This window comes from Salvelinus namaycush, chromosome 8 (assembly GCF_016432855.1).
Source record: "Salvelinus namaycush isolate Seneca chromosome 8, SaNama_1.0, whole genome shotgun sequence".
NCBI lineage: Eukaryota > Metazoa > Chordata > Actinopteri > Salmoniformes > Salmonidae > Salvelinus > Salvelinus namaycush.
In genome coordinates this window covers 41,694,883-41,715,765 of record NC_052314.1, presented here as the reverse complement: position 1 = coordinate 41,715,765, position 20,883 = coordinate 41,694,883, and the positions used below count along the sequence as shown (strand labels likewise).

The 20,883-nt window shown below is 42.0% G+C and overlaps 1 protein-coding gene across 1 annotated transcript in view; it reads right to left on the bottom strand.

The window, feature by feature from the left end:
• LOC120052128 (anoctamin-8-like) overlaps nt 1-20,466 on the bottom strand; it is a 57,879-nt gene extending 37,413 nt beyond the window's left edge. The window contains exon 1 of the mRNA XM_038998972.1: nt 20,304-20,466. Within this exon, the coding sequence (XP_038854900.1) occupies nt 20,304-20,466 (163 nt within the window). The remainder of the gene's footprint in view (nt 1-20,303) is intronic.
• Nucleotides 20,467-20,883: the final 417 nt, after the last annotated feature.

Here is a 20,883-nt window from a genome sequence, read left to right as displayed (position 1 = left end):
TGTGAGCGTTGCAAAATACATTTACACATGCATGTTATTCAATGAATTAATCCAAACTGCTCGCACGTGTTTGCGTAGTTAGGCGATAAAATAGAACTTTGTTCCATTTTTTACGCTTTAAGCCCCGCCTCTCCCATCTCCTCATTGGTTTTTAGGAGCATATACCCACGTGGGAGATTGAAAGCTGAACTGAGGTCCACACTCCAGTCCAGTTGGTGGTGGTAATGCACCTTAAAAAGTCCACAGAAGAAGAGATCATTAGAAACTAACTAAGTTTCCCCTTTTATCTGTGGATTAATTGTTGGAGTAGAGAACACACCTTTTTTTGTGTGGGTCAAAATTCTACAAAGATCAAGGGAAAAAAGGACCTTGTGCATTTCAGGTAAAATAACAACCCAATGTTTATATCCCAGGACAAATTAGCTAGCAACAACAAATTAGCTAGCAACAGCAAACTAGCTAGCTAAATGTCCATGAATGTTTCATGTTTTTCTACCTGTCCCCAAATGAAATAGTTGGTTCAGAGTTCATTTTGATATTTCAACCTGCGTGTCCTGATCGTGTCTGGTGTGGTTGGACAAAATCAACAAGCCTTTTATGGCGCACGCGCGTGCCCAGTGTAGTCGGCATGTTAGTGTTCTTTCTTATCCCATATTCCCCCTAGCAACAGGGACTGTATTACCTCACAGGCAGACCAGGGGGAAGGGAGTGTGTGGAACTGCTTTGAGCGGCACGTGTTTCTCATGGGCTGGTTTTTAGAGGAATGACATATCCCGAACCCCATTCCCTTTAGGCACTACGCTGAAGATCTGAAAGAACTGGACAGCTGCCCATTGATTTGGGATTCAGCACTACCCTATGTACTAGCGTGATTCTGTATGACTGACAATCATGTCCACAGCCACAATACCAGTACAGTGTAATAGCAATGATCCCATTAAGAACATCTGCTCTGTTTCTGGGCCAAATTATCTAATCATGCTCATTTCTTCAATTAGAAGGTCTTCTGTTCCTATAATTCCTCTCTCGCTCTCTCTCTCTCTCTCGCCCGCCCCTACTCTCTCGCTCCCTCGCCCGCCCCCTCTCTCTCTCACTCAGTCACCCGCCCCCTCTCTCTCACCCCCTCTCGCCCCCTCTCTCTTGCTCGCCCCCCCTCTCACGCTCCCTCTCCCCCTCTCTCTCTCTCCCCCTTTCTCTCTCCCTTGCTCCCTCTCTCTCGCCCGCCCCCTCTCGCTCTCTCTCTCTCACCCCCGCTCTCTCTCAAAATGTGGGGCTCTTAAGGTTTTAAAGCCTTTCACTAATTTGTGCTAGTTCAACAACAGTATATTTTGTCAATAGAAAATGGGGGTTCAAGAACATAACTGAGTGTGACCTTCAACACGGTATATTACACTGTATAAAGAGTGGGCTAGATCAGACAGTGAAGAGCAGCAGTATAAGGTGGAGTCTGAACAGTAAAGTGCCAGAGCCACAATGCCTTCTATTCATCCAGGTAACAATCATCAAAGAGTGCCAGTGTGGAGCGGAGCCCCTTTCACACAACTCCATACAGACTTCTTCCCAGATCCACAGACTGCTGGTTATCTAACTGGCTGAATTGGCCATTGTGATGAAGGGGGATTAATAAGCGAGTGGCTCTGAATATAGTTAATGAATAGCAGCTTTTGTGTGTCCAACTCCAACGGACAGCCGTGTTCCATAGTGGTCACAGCGAAAGCCCCCAAACACAAGAGGAAGATCCTCTAATGACCACAGCAACAAAGGGATACAGGATTTACCAGACCAACAGTACAACCATGACGATGCAAGGCCGTTTGGGCATTGCAAGATGTAGCACAATTTTTTGTTACACGCCTATAGACAAATCACTGGGGGAGATACCTGATTGGATGGGGTCTTAACTATTAAGTCTGATGTGATAACCCTAACTCAAGAGAGGGAATTTACAGAAGGGAAAAGTCATGAGATATAACCTACAGTTGAAAACATTTCCATAAAAAGGAGGTATAAGTTTTTGATGTGTTTCTCAAACAAAAAAACGTAAGGAAACCAAAGGGTACCGAAGGAGGTGAGCAGAACTAAACCAAGCACAAGCAGTCTTTCAGTAAGATGCTTAGAGAGAGAGGGCATTAGTGTTGGAGGCACTGACCCACTTCAGACTGACACCCCACTGGGCAAAAACTGGTTGAATCAACATTGTTTCCACATCATTTCAACCCCAAAAGAATCTATGACGTTGAATCAACGTAGAAAACTGATTGGATTTGCAAAAAGTCGTCAACGCAAGGGCATTTCATTTTACCCAACTTTTAATCTAAATCCAATGACACGGTGAGATTTGTTGTTGACTTCAAATATAAATCAAAACTAGATGTTGAACTGAGGTCTGTGCCCAGTGGGACTATTAACAATGACCAACTATTTCAGGAAATAAGGGATTTAAATCTATTTCCATTTTGAGGCAAAGATCTACTAGTGTATTATCTGTATAAAGAATTGAAAAACTCAAGTCCATTTATATTTCTCTCTCTATTATTAGGTTACAGTGAGTAAAAAAAAAACACAATTACAATGCACCCAGCTAGCACATTTAGTTCCTTGGAAGTTGTGTGAACGTACGTTTTTGGTTTCCCATTGGTTCTGGGAACGAAGCCATACATTTCCTGATTGGTAAAACGGAACGTTATTTAAATGTTCTGAGAACGTTCATTTTTTAGGTAGCAGGGAGGTTCTGAGAATGTTTTAATATGATTCCCTGAAAGTTTTCCTGGGAGATTTTATTAACATTCTGAGAATGGAATTGATATATATATATATTTTTAAGTAATTAAAATAAGATTTTTAATAACACTGCTAGCTTAGTTTGGATGAACTGCTTTGAACTCTAAGCACAGATGGGACACATGGAAATTCATTTGCATGAGCATTAATGATGCAAACATTGTTTTTATTATTGTGGCATCAGGGAGATTTGAACCTATGATCTTCTGTTCTCTATCAATGAAAGTAGTCCACTGCGCCATGTTTTTTTTAATTCACACAAAGCTGATAATTTTTGTCTATTCAATCAGCCCCGCTTTCAAAAGGAAACAAGCACTGATTAAGATCAGCTGTGGCCAATTAGTAAGTGCGGCCACCACACCTGAACACACTTACCAAGATAGAGGACAGAGAGAGTTGTGTTAATGCTGCAAATGGAATGTATATGCTTTTAAATAAATTCTTATAATGTTCTTTGGACGTCAATGTTTTGTTGTGTTTTTATAGTCCCGGTAGGTATTCACACAATAATAAGGAATTCCCCTCGACCACGCCCACAAAATTGGGCAAAAAACAACATTCTTTCCTATTGACCCCTACTGTAAAAGAGGCAGCTTCGTTGTTTCTGGTTATACAGAAATAACAAAACATGTCGAGAAGCTGCTGTGTTGTTCAATGTACAGAAACTGATTTATAAAAAATAAAATATCACATTTACATAAGTATTCAGACTCTTTACTCAGTACTTTGTTGAAGCACCTTTTGGCAGCTATTACAGCCTTGAGTCTTCTTGGGTATGACGCTACAAGCTTGGCATACCTGTATTTGGGGAGTTTCTCCCATCCTTCTCTGCAGATCCTCTCAAGCTCAGTCAGGTTGGATGGGGAGAGTTGCTGCACAGCTATTTTCAGGTCTCTCCAGAGATGTTAATTTGGGTTCAAGTCCGGGCTCTGGCTAGGCCACTCAGGTGACTTGTCCCGAAGCCACTCCTGCATTTTCTTGGCTGTGTGCTTAGGGTGGTTGTCCTGTTGGAAGGTAAACTGTCGCCCCAGTCTGAGGTCCTGAGCGCTCTGGAGCAGGTTTTCATTAAGGAACTCTGTACTTTGCTCCGTTCATGTTTGTCTCAATCTTGACTAGTCTCCCATTCCCTGCCGCTGAAAACCATCCCCACAGCATGATGCTGCCACCACCATGCTTCACCGTAGGGATGGTGCCAGGTTTCCTCCACATGTGACGCTTGGCATTCAGGCCAAAGAGTTGAATCTTGGTTTCATTCAACCAGAGAATTTGTTACTCATGGTCTGGGAGTCCTTTAGGTGCCATTTGGCAATCTCCAAGCGGGCTGTCATGTGCCTTTTACTGAGGGGTGGCTTCCATCTGGCCACTCTACCTTAAAGGCCTGATTGGTGGAGTGCTGCAGAGATGGTTGTCCTTCTGGAAGCTTCTCCCATCTCCACATTGGAACTCTAGAGCTCTGTCAGAGTGACCATCGGGTTGTTGGTGACCAAGGCCCTTCTTCCCCGATTGCTCAGTTTGGCCGGGCGGCCAGCTCTAGGAAGAGTTGGTGCTTCCAAACTTCTTCCATTTAAGAATGATGGAGGCCACTGTTTGCTTGGGCACCTTCAATGCTGCAGAATTGTTTTGGTACCCTTCCCAAGATCTGTGCCTTGACACAATCCTGTCTCGGAGCTCCATGGACAATTCCTTCGACCTCATGGCTTGGTTTTTGCTCCGACATGCACTGCTGACTGTGGGACCTTATATAGACAGGCGTGTGGATTTCCAAATCATGTCCAATCAATTGAATTTACCATAGTTGGACTCCAATCAAGTCGTAGAAACGTCTCAAGGATGATCAATGGATTCAAGATGCACCTGAGCGCAATTTCGAGTCTCATAGCAAAGGGTCTGAATACTTATGTAAATAAGTTTATTTTATTTTATACATTTGCAAACATTTCTAAAGACCTGTTTTTGCTTTGTCATTTTGGGATATTGTGTGTAGATTGCTGAGGATATTTTTTGTTTTATCCATTTTAGAATAAGGCTGTAAAATGTGGAAAAAGTGAAGGGGTCTGAATACTTTCCGAAGGCACTGTACATCTAGCCAGGTCAAAAATAACTGACCTACGGTTCGCAATTCTCCCACGTAGGGAAATAGAGCCTGCGAAAAGAGTTAGGCTATTCGTTTGAGAGAGTGGGAAATGTGGGGACGCTGTGTCCAAGTAGTCTACACGTAGCTATGTGTATAGAAAACATTTAATCACAGGTAAGACATTTAACTTGTTTAGTACAGTCTGTTTGTAACTCAACTCACTACTTGTAGGTGTATAGTCCGTTTGTGTTGTTGATCTTGGCTAGCTTAATGTTCCGGTCGGTAGCCATCTAGCACTCACTCACTCAAGTGGCTGCTAGAATCATCATGAAAAGGGGTATGAGGGAAGCCCAGTGGTCGCCAACCTTTTCTGAGTCAAGATCACTCTCCGAGTCAAAATCAAATTAAGCCCAATCAAATTGATGTGGCTTAAGCATTGTTGTGGACTTTTTTTTTTCTATTACAAAAAAGTATGATTTTGAAAGTGAAAATCCACAAAAATCTGTGAAAACTTGTTAAAAAAAATTTGGAAAACATATGATTTTCACACAGGGTGCCTTTCCTTCACTGGGTGGGCCGTTTGGGAACTTTTTGGCAAAATTAGAGTACTCCCACTTCTCCAGGCACCAATACACCACTGCATAGGGCCGATGGAAAGACAGCAATCACACAGAGCATGATGTTGAAGGATATACATACAGTAATAAGCCAGTAGGTCCCAATCATAAGAATACAAAAACACAACCATTAAGCATTTCCCAATAAGAATTTACATAATTACTTCATTGCAAAAAACATGTCACCTTTAGCACACAAAATAATTGGTGACCTAAAGTTTGAATGCAACAATGTTTCACACACATAAGTTATTTTCAAAGAGATGGCTAACAGCTAGCGAGCTGCATTTTTTTTTTTTAAACACAGTTCCACTCACCAGATGATGATAATTTGAAAATTAACTTTTTGTTTTAAGTTATTCTTGAAAAGGGAGAAGCTAACAAATTAGCAATAACATCCTCTTTGATAACACCTGCTACAGATGCTGAAAACTAGCCAACAACAAAAACTAGTTAACTAGACCATGGGAAAACTACTGCTAGTTTATTGCGCAGAGACCGGTGGCCTTCGAGAAGGCAGAAGTATCCATACGTTTTTGTAAAAACGGTCCCATCCATTAAGTCAAAATGTGATTGGTTGATGTCCCAGTCACTCCAAATTGTTGCCCTATTACAGTTGAATGGAAAATGACTTCTATCTAGCTTCTGATGGCCTAGCCAAAGGCTGACTAGATTTAGCTCCCCAGAGACTAGCAAAGAAAAATCAGTGTTAACCCTTTCCTTTCCAACAAAAACTGAAGAGATTAAATCAGAACATTGAAAATATTATTATTGTTATTATTTTATAAATACTTATCCCTTCACTGAAGGCGTAGAAGCCCCATTCTTCCTCACTTTGGGTTAGTAATAATTTGTATATTGGCTCTACTTTCCCTCAGAATGCACTTTTTCACTATTATGAATGTCTTAAGAATTCATATGTTGTTCTGAAATATGAACACAGAAATACTGGACAATTTGACAAAAGTACAATCATGGTCTTGAGTTTTTTTCTGGTCTCGGTCTTGACTCGGTCTCGGACCCCTTGTCCCCCTCCCGGTCTCGGTCCCCCCTCTGGACTTGGTGTTGACTCCAAATCTATTTGTTCCTGTCTTGAAATCTCTCTTGCTTTAAGTGGTCTCGAACACAACACTGCTTCAGACACATGAAATGGTTCAAAATGGGAACACTTTGCCCGGCGTGCAGGGCAGCTGATCGACCGGTTGATGTCCTACAATATTATGTTTTTCTAAGTAGTGAGAACGCTCGGGAGTAGGCAATGTTGAAAAGTAATCTTTAGACATGTTGTACTTTTTTTAAATGTAGTTTTGTAATTGCTAAAACAAGCAGACAAGAAAATTGCATTTGAAAAAGGTAACGTTCTATGTAATACCGACTGAGTCTATGGAACGTTTTCTTTTTGTTCTGAGAACATTACTTTAAATACAACGATGAGGAAACGTGATGCTAATGTATTGAAATTCCCACAGAATAACATTATTTCTTAGCGTTCTCTGAAAAATGTAAGAACGTTACTTCAAATAGAACCATGAGGAAACCTGTAGGAAACGTTAAGCTGAAGTACTGAAATTCCCACCTATGAAAGATATGGTTCTCAGAACGATATGTGCTAGCTGGGTATCCTGCATCATTCCCAGATTTTTGTGCGAAGGTTGTATGCTAAATAAATATAGGACAACCACACTCTCACCAAGCTCCAAGAAACATATGGTTCTCAGAACATTATGTGCTAGCTGGGCATTGTTTGTGTCCCTCATTTCACCTCTCTCATTTCACATCTCATCGGTTTACTTCTCATAAGGTCAATAAGAAATCACATAACTCTTATTACTACAATATTACATATTTACACCCTTTACTGCATTTTCATGTGTATAGCCCATGGCTCTAACAGTCAAATAACATGGTACATTTTACTCACTATGATGTAATGTAATACTATGGTAGACCAGCGATGAGATGACAGACTGTCTAGTAGTGACTTAATCCAGATTCGTTACATTTTTATTTCTGTCTAAGAGAAGAGAGAACATTTCACTTTCACTCTCCTGATGAATTAGTTAAAATTGCCAAACTACTGCTGTGCTCTGTCTCTGAGCAACGCTCATCTCCATACTGTACAACCACACTGATGACAGAATATCTATTTATAGAAAGTCATTCTAGATCTAATTTCCGCTTTTAACTCGGACACACTATCACACATACTATAGTCACGCATAGTATCATACTGTATATCCAGCAACCCTAACCCTCATATCCGTGCTGAGACTGATGCCCTATACCGTAGTAATGATATCCATGTGACGTCTTTGAGGATGTGGGTGTCAATAATAATGGCAGTGGGACACTACAGTCAGTAATTGGACTGCTGATCTCAAGCCCTTATCGCTGCTATTATAGGCCTGGGTTTTATCTGTAGAAAGGTCCTATTGTAGTGGTAGATACAGTACATGTTCATGGACGGTTCCCAGGCAGATCGATACCCTGAGGATGTAGAAATTACAGCCCTTAGATCCACTCGCAGTCGCAGTCGGCGTTCCAATTCACCACAAATTTGTTTGATGGGCTTGAGGTCAGGGCCCTGTGCAGGCCAGTCAAGTTCTTCCACACCGATCTCAACAAACAATTTTTGTATGGACCTCGCTTTGTGCACAGGGCATTGTCATGCTGAAACAGGAAAGGGCCTTCCCCAAACTGTTGTCACAAGTTGGAAGCACAGAATTATCTAGAATGTCATTGTATGCTGTAGCGTTGGAACTAAGGGGCCTAGCCCAAAACATGAAAAGCAGCCCCAGACCATTAGTCCTCCTCCACCAAACTTTACAGTTGGCACTATGCATTCGGGCAGGTAGCGTTCTCCTGGCATCTGCCAAACCCAGAATCATTCATTGGACTGCCAGATGGTGAAACGTGACTCATCACTCCAGATAACTCGTTTCTACTGCTCCAGAATCCAATGGCGGCGAGCTTTACACAACTCCAGCCATCACTTGGCATTACAAATTGTGATCTTAGGCTTGTGTGTGGCTGCTTGGCCATGGAAACCCATTTCATGAAGCTCCCGATGAATAGTTATTGTACTGATGTTGCTTCCAGAGGCTTATAGAGAGTTTGGAACTCGGTAGTGAGTTCCCATTTCCACAGAGGAACTCTAGAGCTCTGTCAGAGTGACCATCGGGTTCTTGGTCACCTTCCTGATCAAGGCCCTTCCCCCCCCCGATTGCTCAGTTTGGCCGGGCGGCCAGCTCTTGGAAAAGTCTTGGTGGTTCCAAACTGCTTCCATTTAAGAAGGATGTAGGCCACTGTGTTCTTGGGGACCTTTAATGCTGCAGAAATGTTTTGGTACCCAGATCTGTGCCTCGACAAAATCCTGTCTCAGAGCTCTAAGGACAACGACTTCGACCTCATGACTTGGTTTTTGCTCTGACATGCACTGTCAACTGTGGGACCTTATATAGACAGGTGTGTGCCTTTCCAAATCATGTCCAATTAAGTTGTAGAAACAGCTCAAGGATGATAAATGGAAACAGGATGCACCTGAGCTCAATTTCGAGTCTCATAGCAGATGGTCTGAATACTTACGTAAGGTAGCTCTGTTGAATTATTTTTATAAATGTGTAAAAATGTCTAAAAACCTGTTTTCACTTTGTCATTATGGGGTTGTGTGTAGGCTGATGAGGAAAAAACTGTGACTTGGGTGACTGGAGTCTTTGACAATTGTCGGGCCTTCCTCTGACACCACCTGGTATAGAGGTCCTGGATGTCAGGGAGCTTGGCCCCAGTTGTGTACGGATGCCGAGCAGTTGCCATACCAAGCGGTGATGCAGCTAGTCAACATGCTCTCAATAGTGCAGTTGTAGAACTTTGATGATCTGAGGGCCCATGCTAAATCTTTTCAGCCTCCTAAGGATGAAGAGGCGTTGTTTTGCCCTCTTCACGACTGTGTTGGTGTGTTTGGACCATGATAGGTCCTTAGTGATGTGGACACAGAGGAACTTGAAGCTCTCGACCATCTCCACTACAGCCCCGTCGATGTGAATGGGGGCGTGCTCAGCCCTACGTTTCCTGTAGTCCACGATCAGCTCCTTTGTCTTGCTGACGGTGAGAGAGAGAGGTTGTTGTCCTGGCACCACACTGCCAGGTCTCTGACCTCCTCCCTGTAGGCTGCCTCATTGTCGTCCGTGATCAGATCTACCACCCTCGTGTCGTCAGCAAACTTCATGGCGGCACGCAGTTGTGGGTGAGCAGGGAGTACAGGAGGGGAAGCACACACCCCCGAGGGGCCCCGCTTTGAGGGTCAGCGTGGTGGATGTGTTGTTGCCACCCCTCACCACTTTGGGACGGCCAGTCAGAAAGTCCAGTATCCAATTGCAGAAGGAGGTGTTTAATCCCAGGGTACTTAGCTTAGTGATGAGCTTCGAGGGAACTATGGAGTTGAACGCTGAGCTGTAGTCAATGAACAGCATTCTCACGTAGGTGTTCCTTTGTCCAGGTGGGAAAGGGCAGTGTGGAGTGCAATAGAGATTGCTTGATCTGTCGATCTGTTGGGGCGGTATGCAAATTAGAATGGGTCCAGGGTGTATGGGATGATGGTGTTGATGTGTGCCATGACCAGCCTTTCAAAGCATTTCATGGCTACAGATGTGAGTGCTACGGGCTATAGTCATTTAGTCAGGTTACCTTGGCGATCTTGGGCACGGGGACTAGGGTGGTCTGCTTGAAATATGTGGGTATTACAGACTGGGTCAGGGAGAGGTTGAAAATGTCAGTGAAGACACTTGCTAGCTGATTAGCGCATGCTCTGAGTACGGGTCCTGATAATCCGTCTGGCCCTGCAGCCTTGTGAATGTTACCTGTTTAAAGGTCTTACTCACATCGGATACGGAGAGCGCAATCACACAGTCGTCCAAAGTCGTGCTCTCATGCATGGTTCAGTGTTGCTTGCCTTGAAGCGAGCATAGAAGGCATTTGGCTCATCTGGTAGGCTTGCGCTACTCAGCAGCACGCGGCTGGATTTCCCTTTGTAATCCGTGATAGTTTACGAGCCCTGCCACATCTGACGAGTGTCAGGATTCAATCTTAGTAGTAGGATTCGATAAGACAAAAACACTTAGACACATTTCTAAAGTGGAAATGTCGGGTGCAGAATCAGGGTATAGAGAAGGTGTTGCACTGCATTTTCCTGACAGCCTATTTATGAGAGGTTCTCATGCAACACCGCACAGTGGCAGGCGACCCTTTTGTTTTGCTGACTTGTACCAAGTGGCACAAGAACCACAGTGTCACGACTTCAGCCGAAGTCGGCTCCTCTCCTTGTTCGGGCGGCGTTCGGCGGTCGACGTCACCGGTCTTCTAGCCATCGCCGCTCCACTGTTCATTGTTCCATTTGTTTTGTCTTGTTTCCCCGCACACCTGGTTTACATTCCCTAATCACACTACATATATATTCCCTCTGTTCCCCCCATGTCTTTGTGTGGAATTGTTCTTTGTTACGTTTTGTGTGACGCGCCAGGCTGGTTCACCCGTAGTACCGTGTTCACCCGTAGCATGTTGACTAGCTGCATCACCGCTTGGTATGGCAACTGCTCGGCTGACGCGCCAGGCTGGTTCACCCGTAGTACCGTGTTCACCCGTAGTATGTTTAATTGTTAAAAAATGTTGCTTCATTTGTGAATTTGTCGCGCTTTACACTTTTGCTTTTGGCTGGAGGTTTGTTTGATGCAGTTGCGTCGACTGTTGTTTGCTTCTGCCAAAAAAGTGTGCGCCTGATCACAACCTGACTTCTACACCAGTAGCGCACAACCTGACAACCAGCAAGGAATTTGGTTAGCAACTGTGTTTTAATCACATTGCCTATGCACCGAAAGAGAACTAATATGATTGTATGTTATCGCTCTAACTAGGGGCCAGAGATTTATGTGTCCAAATGAGAAGAGATGAGATTAAAGTATGTGTTTTTTTTTTATCTCCACTGCTCATTTACCACAAATATAAAATGTATTCAGAACTGAAACTGTCATCTATTTTTGGAATAACCAATTAGGAAAAGAGGAGAGGGTGATGAACTGGTGCTGAAATACTAATGCCTGAAAATGGACCAGAAAGTGTTCCTCTCCCCTGTAGGCCAACTAAAAAGCCCTTCGGTAGAGGGGCTGATCTGGTGATATTCCTCATGTCATGACTGAGGCTAAAAACAGTCTTCCTCTGCATGGCTCCATGGCCATTGTACTTCTACTGGCCTTGCTTAGCAACAACAACAAAAATCCCCCCCTGCTCAGTACACAGGGAGGATAAAGGAGAGGGATTCTCCGTTTCCATGAGAATTGCAATATCTATGACACACACCAAAGTACAGCAGTATTGACTCTGCAGGCAGCGATCACAGGGTGACATGCTCAGGAAAGACATTCAAAAGCCTCTCTGTATTGGCAAGGGGGATGTTTATAGATGAAATGCAAACATTTCTCATGTCTAGAATAGACCTAACTTCTAGGAACAGAGTCCACATGCATCCACAAGCCAGTCAAAATCATAACCACTGGCTCTTGAGTAAGAGGCAGGCTGACTAGATTTCACCCTCAGACATACACGATAAATGTAGGACTAGTACCACTCTTGCATTTTTCATCTCTGGAAGAACGATAGAAACACAAGACAGCAACTTGAGACAGAGAATGGGCATGTATAGGTAGAGACTGCTGGAGGGCCCCACCAGGTTGCGCACAAATACTCTCATCATCCCTAAATATGTCCCGTAGACTACACAGCAACTGCTATCTTTAATCTACCTGGTCTTTGGGTCGTTCCATGTAATTAATGCCCTTTGCTTCCCTTTGATACTTGTAAGTAGAAATTGTGCACCAATATTGAATTTTAAAAGCCTGTTTTATTCAATGAAGTGCCCTTTAATGTAGACATAAATGTTAACCTAAGTATACCTCATAATATCTATAGCTACTTCATCATGGATTTAGCCCAAGTGTAATCTACACACACTATGCAGGCTAGTTTGTAGGCTCTTGTTACCCTGACAATATATGATCACTTCTCATAAGACATTGTAACCAGGTTGTGCAATGGACTGGCTGTTAAAATATCAAAAACATCACTGTGCTTCTCCTATAAAGCAGTAGTCTATGGTGCTATGAGAGGAGAAGTCTGTTAATAGGTCGTTATCAATAAAAACGTCACAATAAGGCACAGTGTTCGATTTGCCTGCTGGGGGGCTAGGAGACCCTCAATTGGCGACTGCACATCGTTTAAGCGATTGTTAAATAAATATGAACTATTGGGTTATAATATCATCATCTCTTGAAGAGCGTAGTCAGAACTACAAATTTCAGATTATTCCAAATTGAGCACTATCATCAGAGTTACACAGCAAGTAACTGCATGCTTTTCATGATCAGTAAACATCAATTGATCATGTCATTTCAGATGTGTGAGTAGCCTTAAGATATCTCTCAATATTGGCCACCATTCAGATACGCGAGAGTAGAACATTCTTATTATATCTCAGTGGGGTCTCAATATTGGCGCATTTGCCGATGTACTGTTAGCTGATGTTTTATTTGCAAGCTACTGGTAGAAACTTTGTACAGTTGGTTTAAAATAGTGGTAATTATACCTAATGTACTTTTTTCTCCAACCAACATAGGCCTACCTAGCGAAGTTAGCTAACATTATCCCCTTGTCAACATTGTTTTTAAGAGTGTTTAATTATGATTGCTGCTGACAGACATGATATACTACATTGAGTGATGGACGATGTCAAATTAGCTAGCTAACTAATAACAGATCACGTCAATATGGCTGGTTAAGAAGCTAACTTTCAGGGGATAAACTAGATGGCCAGCTATTTCCAAATATAGTTTTATTTGCTTGCCATCTACAGTGGTGATGACAGAAGTCCGACTGACAACTTTACCAGGACGAGGATTTACCGGTGTAAATGGATAGGTTACCCTCACGTATCTTAAATGACATGATCAATTGATGTTTACTGATTATGAAAAGCATGCAGTTACTTTATGTATAACTCTGATGATAGTGTAGTTCTGACCATGCTCTTCAAGTGGTGATATTAAAACCAAATAGTTAGCTATAACATTTATTTAACAATCCTTTGAAAACAGCACATAGTTGTCAATGGTTTTTTGAGAAGCTGGTGGTCTTCTTGCTCCCCAGTAGCCAAATCGAATACTCTACACCGTATTGTGACGTTAGAATAAAATAGGATCAGATAGAATTGAATAGAGTAGAATGTCTACAGTAAAAAGTGTAGGCTCTTGCTTCTACAAATGTGGTGGTGAGTTTGATACTTTTGCATAAATTGCTTTGCCTTTCAGTGCTGTCACAGAGGGCTGGTGTACACTACTAGAAAAAAGTGTTCTTCGGCTGTCCCCATAGGAGACATTTTTGATTCCAGGTAGAAACCTTTGTGGTTCCAGGTAGAACCGGTTTTAGTTCCAGGTAGAACCCTCTGTGGAAAGGGTTACAACTGGAACCAAAAAGGGTTCTTCAAAGGGTTCTCCTATAGTCCTAAAACCCGGAAATAAGTTAGCTCTGGTTCGTTCAGCCATCCCTATGGGACAAATGAATGGGGAAAGAATAGGGTTTTGGAATAAATGATGAAATTGAGGTCCTGAGCGCTCTAGAACAGGTTTTCATCATGGATCTCTATGTACTTTGCTCCGTTCATCTTTCTCTTGATCCTGAATAGTCTCCCAGTCCCTGCCACTGAAAAACATCTCCACAGCATGATGCTGCCACCACCATGCTTCACCGTAGGGATGGTGCCAGGTTTTTCCCCAGACGTGACGCTTGGCATTCAGGCCAGAGTTGAATCTTGGTTTCATCAGACCAGAGAATATTGTTTCTCATGGTCTGAGAGTCCTTTAGGTGCCTTTTGGCAAACTCCAAGCGGGCTGTCATGTGCCTTTTACTGAGGAGTGGCTTCCGTCTGGCCACTCTTACCATAAAGGCCTAATTGGTGGAGTGCTGCAGAGATGGTTGTCCTTCTGGAAGGTTCTCCCATGTCCACAGAGGAAATCTGGAGCTCAGTTAGAGTGACCATCAGGTTCTTGGTCACCTCCCTGACCAAGGCCCTTCTCCCCAGATTGCTCAGTTTGGCTGGGTGGCCAGCTCTAGGAAGAGTTGGTGCTTCCAAACTTCTTCCATTTAAGAATGATGGAGGCCAATGTGTTCTTGGGGACCTTCAATGCTGCAGAAATGTTTTGTTACCCATAGTCCTATCTCAGAGCTCTACAGACAATTCCTTCGAGCTTGGTTTTTGCTCTGACATGCACTGTCAACTGTGGGACCTTATATAGGCAAGTGTGTGCCTTTCCAAATCATGTTCAATCAATTGAATTTACCACAGGTGGACTCCAATCAAGTTGTAAAAACATCAAGGATGATCAATGGAAACAGGATGCAAGTGAGCTCAATTTCGAGTCTCATAGCAAAAGGTCTGAATACTTATGTAAATAAAAGGTATTTCTGTTTTTATATTTTATTTCTAAAAACCTGTTTTCGCTTGGTCATTATGGGGTATTATGTGGAGATTGGTGAGGAAAATAAATAATTTCAGAAATTTTAGAATAAGGCTATAACGGAACAAAATCTGGAAAAGGGGAAGGGGTTTGAACACTTTCCGAATGCACTGTACAAAGTAAAAGTGCTATACATCAAATTCCTTGTATTAAGCAAACCAGACTGCACGATTTTCATTTTTTCATTTTTTATTTACGGTCAGCCAGGGGCACACTCCAACACTCTGACATAATTTACAAACACAGTATTTGTCTTTAGTGATTGCACCAAATCAGAGACAGTAGGGATGACAACGCTTTATATTGATAGGTGTGTGAAATGGACCATATTTCTGTCCTGCCCCCGCATTCAAAATGTAATGAGTACCTTATGAGTACTTTTTGGTTTCAGGGAAAATGTATTGGAGTAAAAAGTACATATTTTCTTTAGGAAGTAAAAGTAAAAGTATTCAAAAATATCAGTAGTAAAGTACAGCTACAAAACAAAATACTTAAGTTGTGCTTCAAAGTATTTTTAATTTGTTACTTTACACCACTGCAAAAATATAATGACATCACTGTGCTTATCCTATCAACCAGTAGTCTTTGGTTAGGCTCCCTTACCTACTCTGGCTGGCTATGGCCCCTCTCCAGACAGCCAGGACACACACACTACATCATTCTGCAGCAGGCAGCACAACCATTGGGGGAAGGACGCTGTCTGTGCTCTGCTCTCTCTGCGGGCCCTCTGCCCAGACATATGAAAACAACTCTGTGCAGCTGATGCTGTTCCCCAAATCTCCAGTTCTGGTTCTAACATGCAGTCAGGACTGTATCCACAAAATAACACAGGCCCGGCGCCAATTGCAGAATATGACTGATGTTGCAAATTCAAAAACAGGTTATTCCTGCTATGAGTAGGCTATAGGCTACCCATGCCAAATTAATTCATAAGTCCCACTGGGCACAAACTGGTTGAATCAACTATTGTGGAATCTACGAGGAAAAAACATTGGATTTGAAAAAAGTAATCAACGTAAACTGTTGTTTTGAGGGTGAAATTTCAACCATAGGATTATGTCATCATGGTAACCAAATTTCAACATAGTATAAAATATGTTGAATTTGTTCCTTTAAAACATCAGGTCTTCAACATTATACCCACTATCAGAAGAAAAAAAACAGTCTGGGCAGCACCTACTGGAAAATGTATCAATCTACAGCAGTGGCGGGTCAGTGCCGTTTCAGATGAGGGAGGACGATTCGCTTTTCATGAGCATGGCCTTATTTCTATTACAGTATATTGGATGACTGTCATTCATATTCCATTCACCCAGTTTAAATGTAACAGCGATAGGTTTAGGCTACTACATGATACTCAATGTTCCCTATAACCATCATGAGGTTGCTACAACCTAGCCTATGAATGAAAGTTTACAACGTAGGTGCACACAGGTCGAGAGACAAATTTGATGTGACAGGCAGTGACACATGGTCAGACAATGACATTCAATACCGCCTGGCACACTTTTGCCTGCATCTAGCTGATAGTGGGTGTAATCATTAGTCCAACAGTTGCAAACGAGAGTCTATTGGACAAATTCAGGTATGTTTATCCCCATTTTGTTCCGTTTGCTTCTGTTTAAGAAATGTTTTTCAACAGAATTGGCAGAATGAATACACCCCTGATCACACAAACACAGTTTCATAGCAGCCACGTTGAATTCCTTCTCACATCTACATTATGCACTCTCCTCCTTTCACCTCTTCCCTTCGCTTGTGGGAAAGATGCACAACACATCAGCTGTATGTGACAAGGTGAAAAAACCTTTCCAAGCTAAACCGCTACACATAGCCTACATCGTTCTCACCATATTAGCTAAAGTAACGTCATAGTCAGCATAGCTAACAGAACTAACGCATTAGTAAACCCGCTACAATCATGCAGTAATGTTACAGTGTACAGTCAGTAAGTAGTTACACCGGCGGGCCCCAGTGGCAATAAAAGCTTACCTTGACTTGGAAGAGTTCCAGTGTTGTGTTGGATAGTCATAGCCAGCTAGCTAACATAACATCCCTCGGTTTGAGCAGGGTGTTTCAGTAGGCTAAACTAGCTAGCTGCATTTAAAAAAAGCTAAAAGTCTATTTCTCTTGCTTCTCCTTCATTTAGGAATAAATGAATTTGTTCAAAGTCATTCCAAAGGGCAGGTTTAACAGAACAAATCATGTGACCATACTTTTTCACTCATATATCATCAATGATGCGTTGATTCCGCCTGCACTGATCGGTCTTTAATGGGATAGCTCGAAAGTAGTTTGGCTACAATGAGTTTTCATAACATTAGAAATATAGTACCTAGGTGACATTGCCTAATGAACCCAATTTCACCCTCAAATAGTCCAAATTAATATATGCTAAAACAATAAATCCGTAATTGATTGTGAAGTTTTTTTTGCTGAGGTAGTCTTAGTTGCCTACATCTAGCAAAGAAGTTTGGTGCTTGACAAAGCAGTATTTCTGGAGTTCGACAATGTGCACGACAACTAGCTTACATTTTTCCATTAGGTTGTTAACGTAGCTCTAAGCCAGTCACTTCATATGAAATTAATAGGAAGCTAACCTAGAGCACACACACTCAATGCTGAACACCAAATGTTTCCTCCACAAGCTAGCTAGTTAGCAAGCTACTTTAGCAACAATATTTTATCACAATTGATGAGTTTTGAAGAAGCTGCTAGCGCTGCCTGTTCTGCAGTGAGATCCTCCCGTCAGCTCAGCTTGTGCTGCACTCAGCTGATCCCAACGATCGCAGAGAAACACACTGATCTATGGACTGATTTCTGACAACAGTCACTCTTAACCTCTACTGGATCGGTATTCACCTCTGAAGGTAAATAATGTCCTTACATTCAGTAATCTTGCTCTGATTTGTCATCCTGAGGGTCCCAGAGATAAAATGTAGCATAATTTTGTTTGATAAAATCAAATTTTATATTCAAATGTAGTAACTGTGTTCTACAGTTTGAACCCCTGCTGTGTAATAATTTAGCTAGCTATTCTGCATATTTCATAGAGTCATACAAAAGTGCAGTGATATCAAAGATTGGGAACTAAGTTTACATTTTTGAATAGGGGATGCTCGGGAATCCTAACATTTTAGGATGAGTCCCACAAGACAGATCGGATAAGGGAAGAGCGTTGCGTAGGAGTGATGCCATCTGACATAAGACAATGGGCCTATATAGCGTTTGCAAAATCATCAAAATCTGTTTCAATTCAACCCAGAATTTAACTAAAAATAGACAATAAAATAGGCCTAGGGTTTCAAGCTCTGGTTGATTTCAAATTTAATATATACTGATATTGAATTGTGTTTGGTTGTCAACACAACCAAATATCAATATTTGAAGGAGATGTATCTTCTGCTTGGATAGTTCCATCTGTGACACTGACTTAGTCTGCCTTTAATTCCAGTTTGTCTAGAGATTAATAATTGATATGTTGGATTCAAGTCTCCATCTCAACCCAAAATCATGGTAAAAAATAGGAATAATTCGAACTTTATTTAAAGTGCATTTTAAAAAGTTTGATTTGATTTAGTCCCGATTCTTTCACTTTTTGGGGGGTTGAGATGGAGACATGAATCCAACATATCAATTATTAATCTCTAGACTGGAAGTCTGTGGCACAGATGGAACCAACTATCCAGGCAGAAGACATATCTCCTTCAAATGTTGATATTTGGTTGCATTGACAACCAAACACAATTCAATATAATTTTGAAATACAATAAATAGCCTATTAAATTAGACAAGTTAACAAACTATATGTTGGATTCATGTCTCCAACTCAACCACAAATAAAAGTTAAAGAATGGGATTAAGACAGTGGCTCAGATGGAACTATCAAAGCAGTAGATACATTGCCTTTAAAATGTTGATATTTGGTTGCGTTGTCAACCAAACACAATTAAATATTACTTTTTTTAATACAGTAAATAGCCTAAAGTTAAGGCTAACATTCCACATTAAAATGTCCACATTGAGGTTACTGTAACTATAAATGTCTTCTTAGGTAATTATATAAAGTGTGCATGTTCAAGATTGCATATGTAGGTCGTAGCAGGTCTGTGGAGATCTTCACACTTGCTGTAATAATCTGCGCAGAATCTCAAACGGTATTGATGACTTGCACTCTTGTACTTTTATGTAATCTCAACTGCAATCCAGGCCACTTGGTTCTGCTATTAACACATTGGTAACACAATAAAATGTTGTATAAATAAACAAAATATCTGACATTGTATTCCTTTAAAGTGGTTGAAAGCACAGTGATGGACATTTGGGTGACTAACTAAACCAAAAATCAGATATTGTTTTTCCATTGGAATGAGTTTGTGCTTTTAGATGGTTGAAAGCATAGTGGTAACACATTGGACATTTTTGAATGGGTGAAAAAATATTGTAATCTCATTGATCAACATCTCAACCAAATATTGCCCAATTATCCACATTGAAATAATGTGGTGTGCCCAGTAGGTTGATAGAAGAAGGGGGCACAATGCCAAAGATTCTAGACAAAATACTTCATTTAAATAACAAAATATTCAACTGTCATAGTGGGAAATGCGTTTTAGTTTAAACAGGCTGTGTAGCGTACGTCTTCGTGGTAAACGGTTAAAACCAGACCATTTGAAAACTCAGTAGCCCTAATCCATAAAATGCTTTCAACGTCTAGTTTTTAATTTACTTTTAGTTGAGTTGTCACCTAAGTGAAATCAAGGTGAAATCAACAAAACATCCCACCATGTCATTGGCTGGATTTAGGTTAAAAGTTGGGTGAAAAATAAATGCCATTATGTTGATTACTTTTTACAAATCCAATCAGTTTTCCACATTGATTCAAAGTCCTCACGTTTATATTTTGGGGGTTGAAATGACATGGAAACAACGTTGATTCAACCAGTTTTTGCACAGTTGATGGTAATTCCAGGATGTTGCTGGATATTACAGGCTAAACGACCCACATGTCAAACCTACAAAACACACATATGGAGTGGGTGTTAGTAGGCTAGCCGAGAGAGAGACAGCGACGATGATACTGTGACATTTAAGGACAAAGACATCCTTCTATAAACAATATAAGATGTGGGCTGTTTCTATGGTGGCCATGTGCCTGAAAGGACGGTGCGGCGCCGGTCCTATATTGTGATCCCATGCTCGTCTCGTTTCTCGTCGCGTCTACCCGTCCTATCCGCCCACAAGCCAAACGGACCCTTTGAAATACGGGCTCACCCAGTACACCGGAGGACGTTTGCTGCGAGGAGGCAGCACTTGGATCTGTCTTTTCTCCCTCGCGTTGCGATCGGTGTCTGTGCCAAAAGCCCTCGGTGCCGTCTCTGCCGTCGGAGGAGCTGATACTGGCAGCTGCTGCTCCTGTCGCCCCGGTCTCAGGCATGCTCTTTCAGTGGGGCGTAACGGACGATACTCTCTGGGAAAAGGGAGAACGAAATCGCATCTCAGGCAGGCAAAGCAGGACCGCGACCGACCGGTGGGTCAGAGAGACAGAGGTTAAATGAACGTGAAGTGATGGTTGTTGTGCTGGTGGCTCATCCTGGTTTGCAGCAGAATGCGAGTAGATGGATAGCGCTCGGTTGATTCTTAAGTATCGAGGAGGGACAAAGAGAAAAGGGGAGACAACGCGTAGACTACAGCCAGCCTCATTCACACAGACACATGCACGCTGGAAATAAAATAACGTGATTTTCCTCCTTCCCCTCCAAGAGAGAATTTCAATAAATACACCTTTCACTTTCTCTGACCTCTGCAAGCAGCCAGAGAGCAAATTGTTTTTATAGAACCACTACCCGAAGCA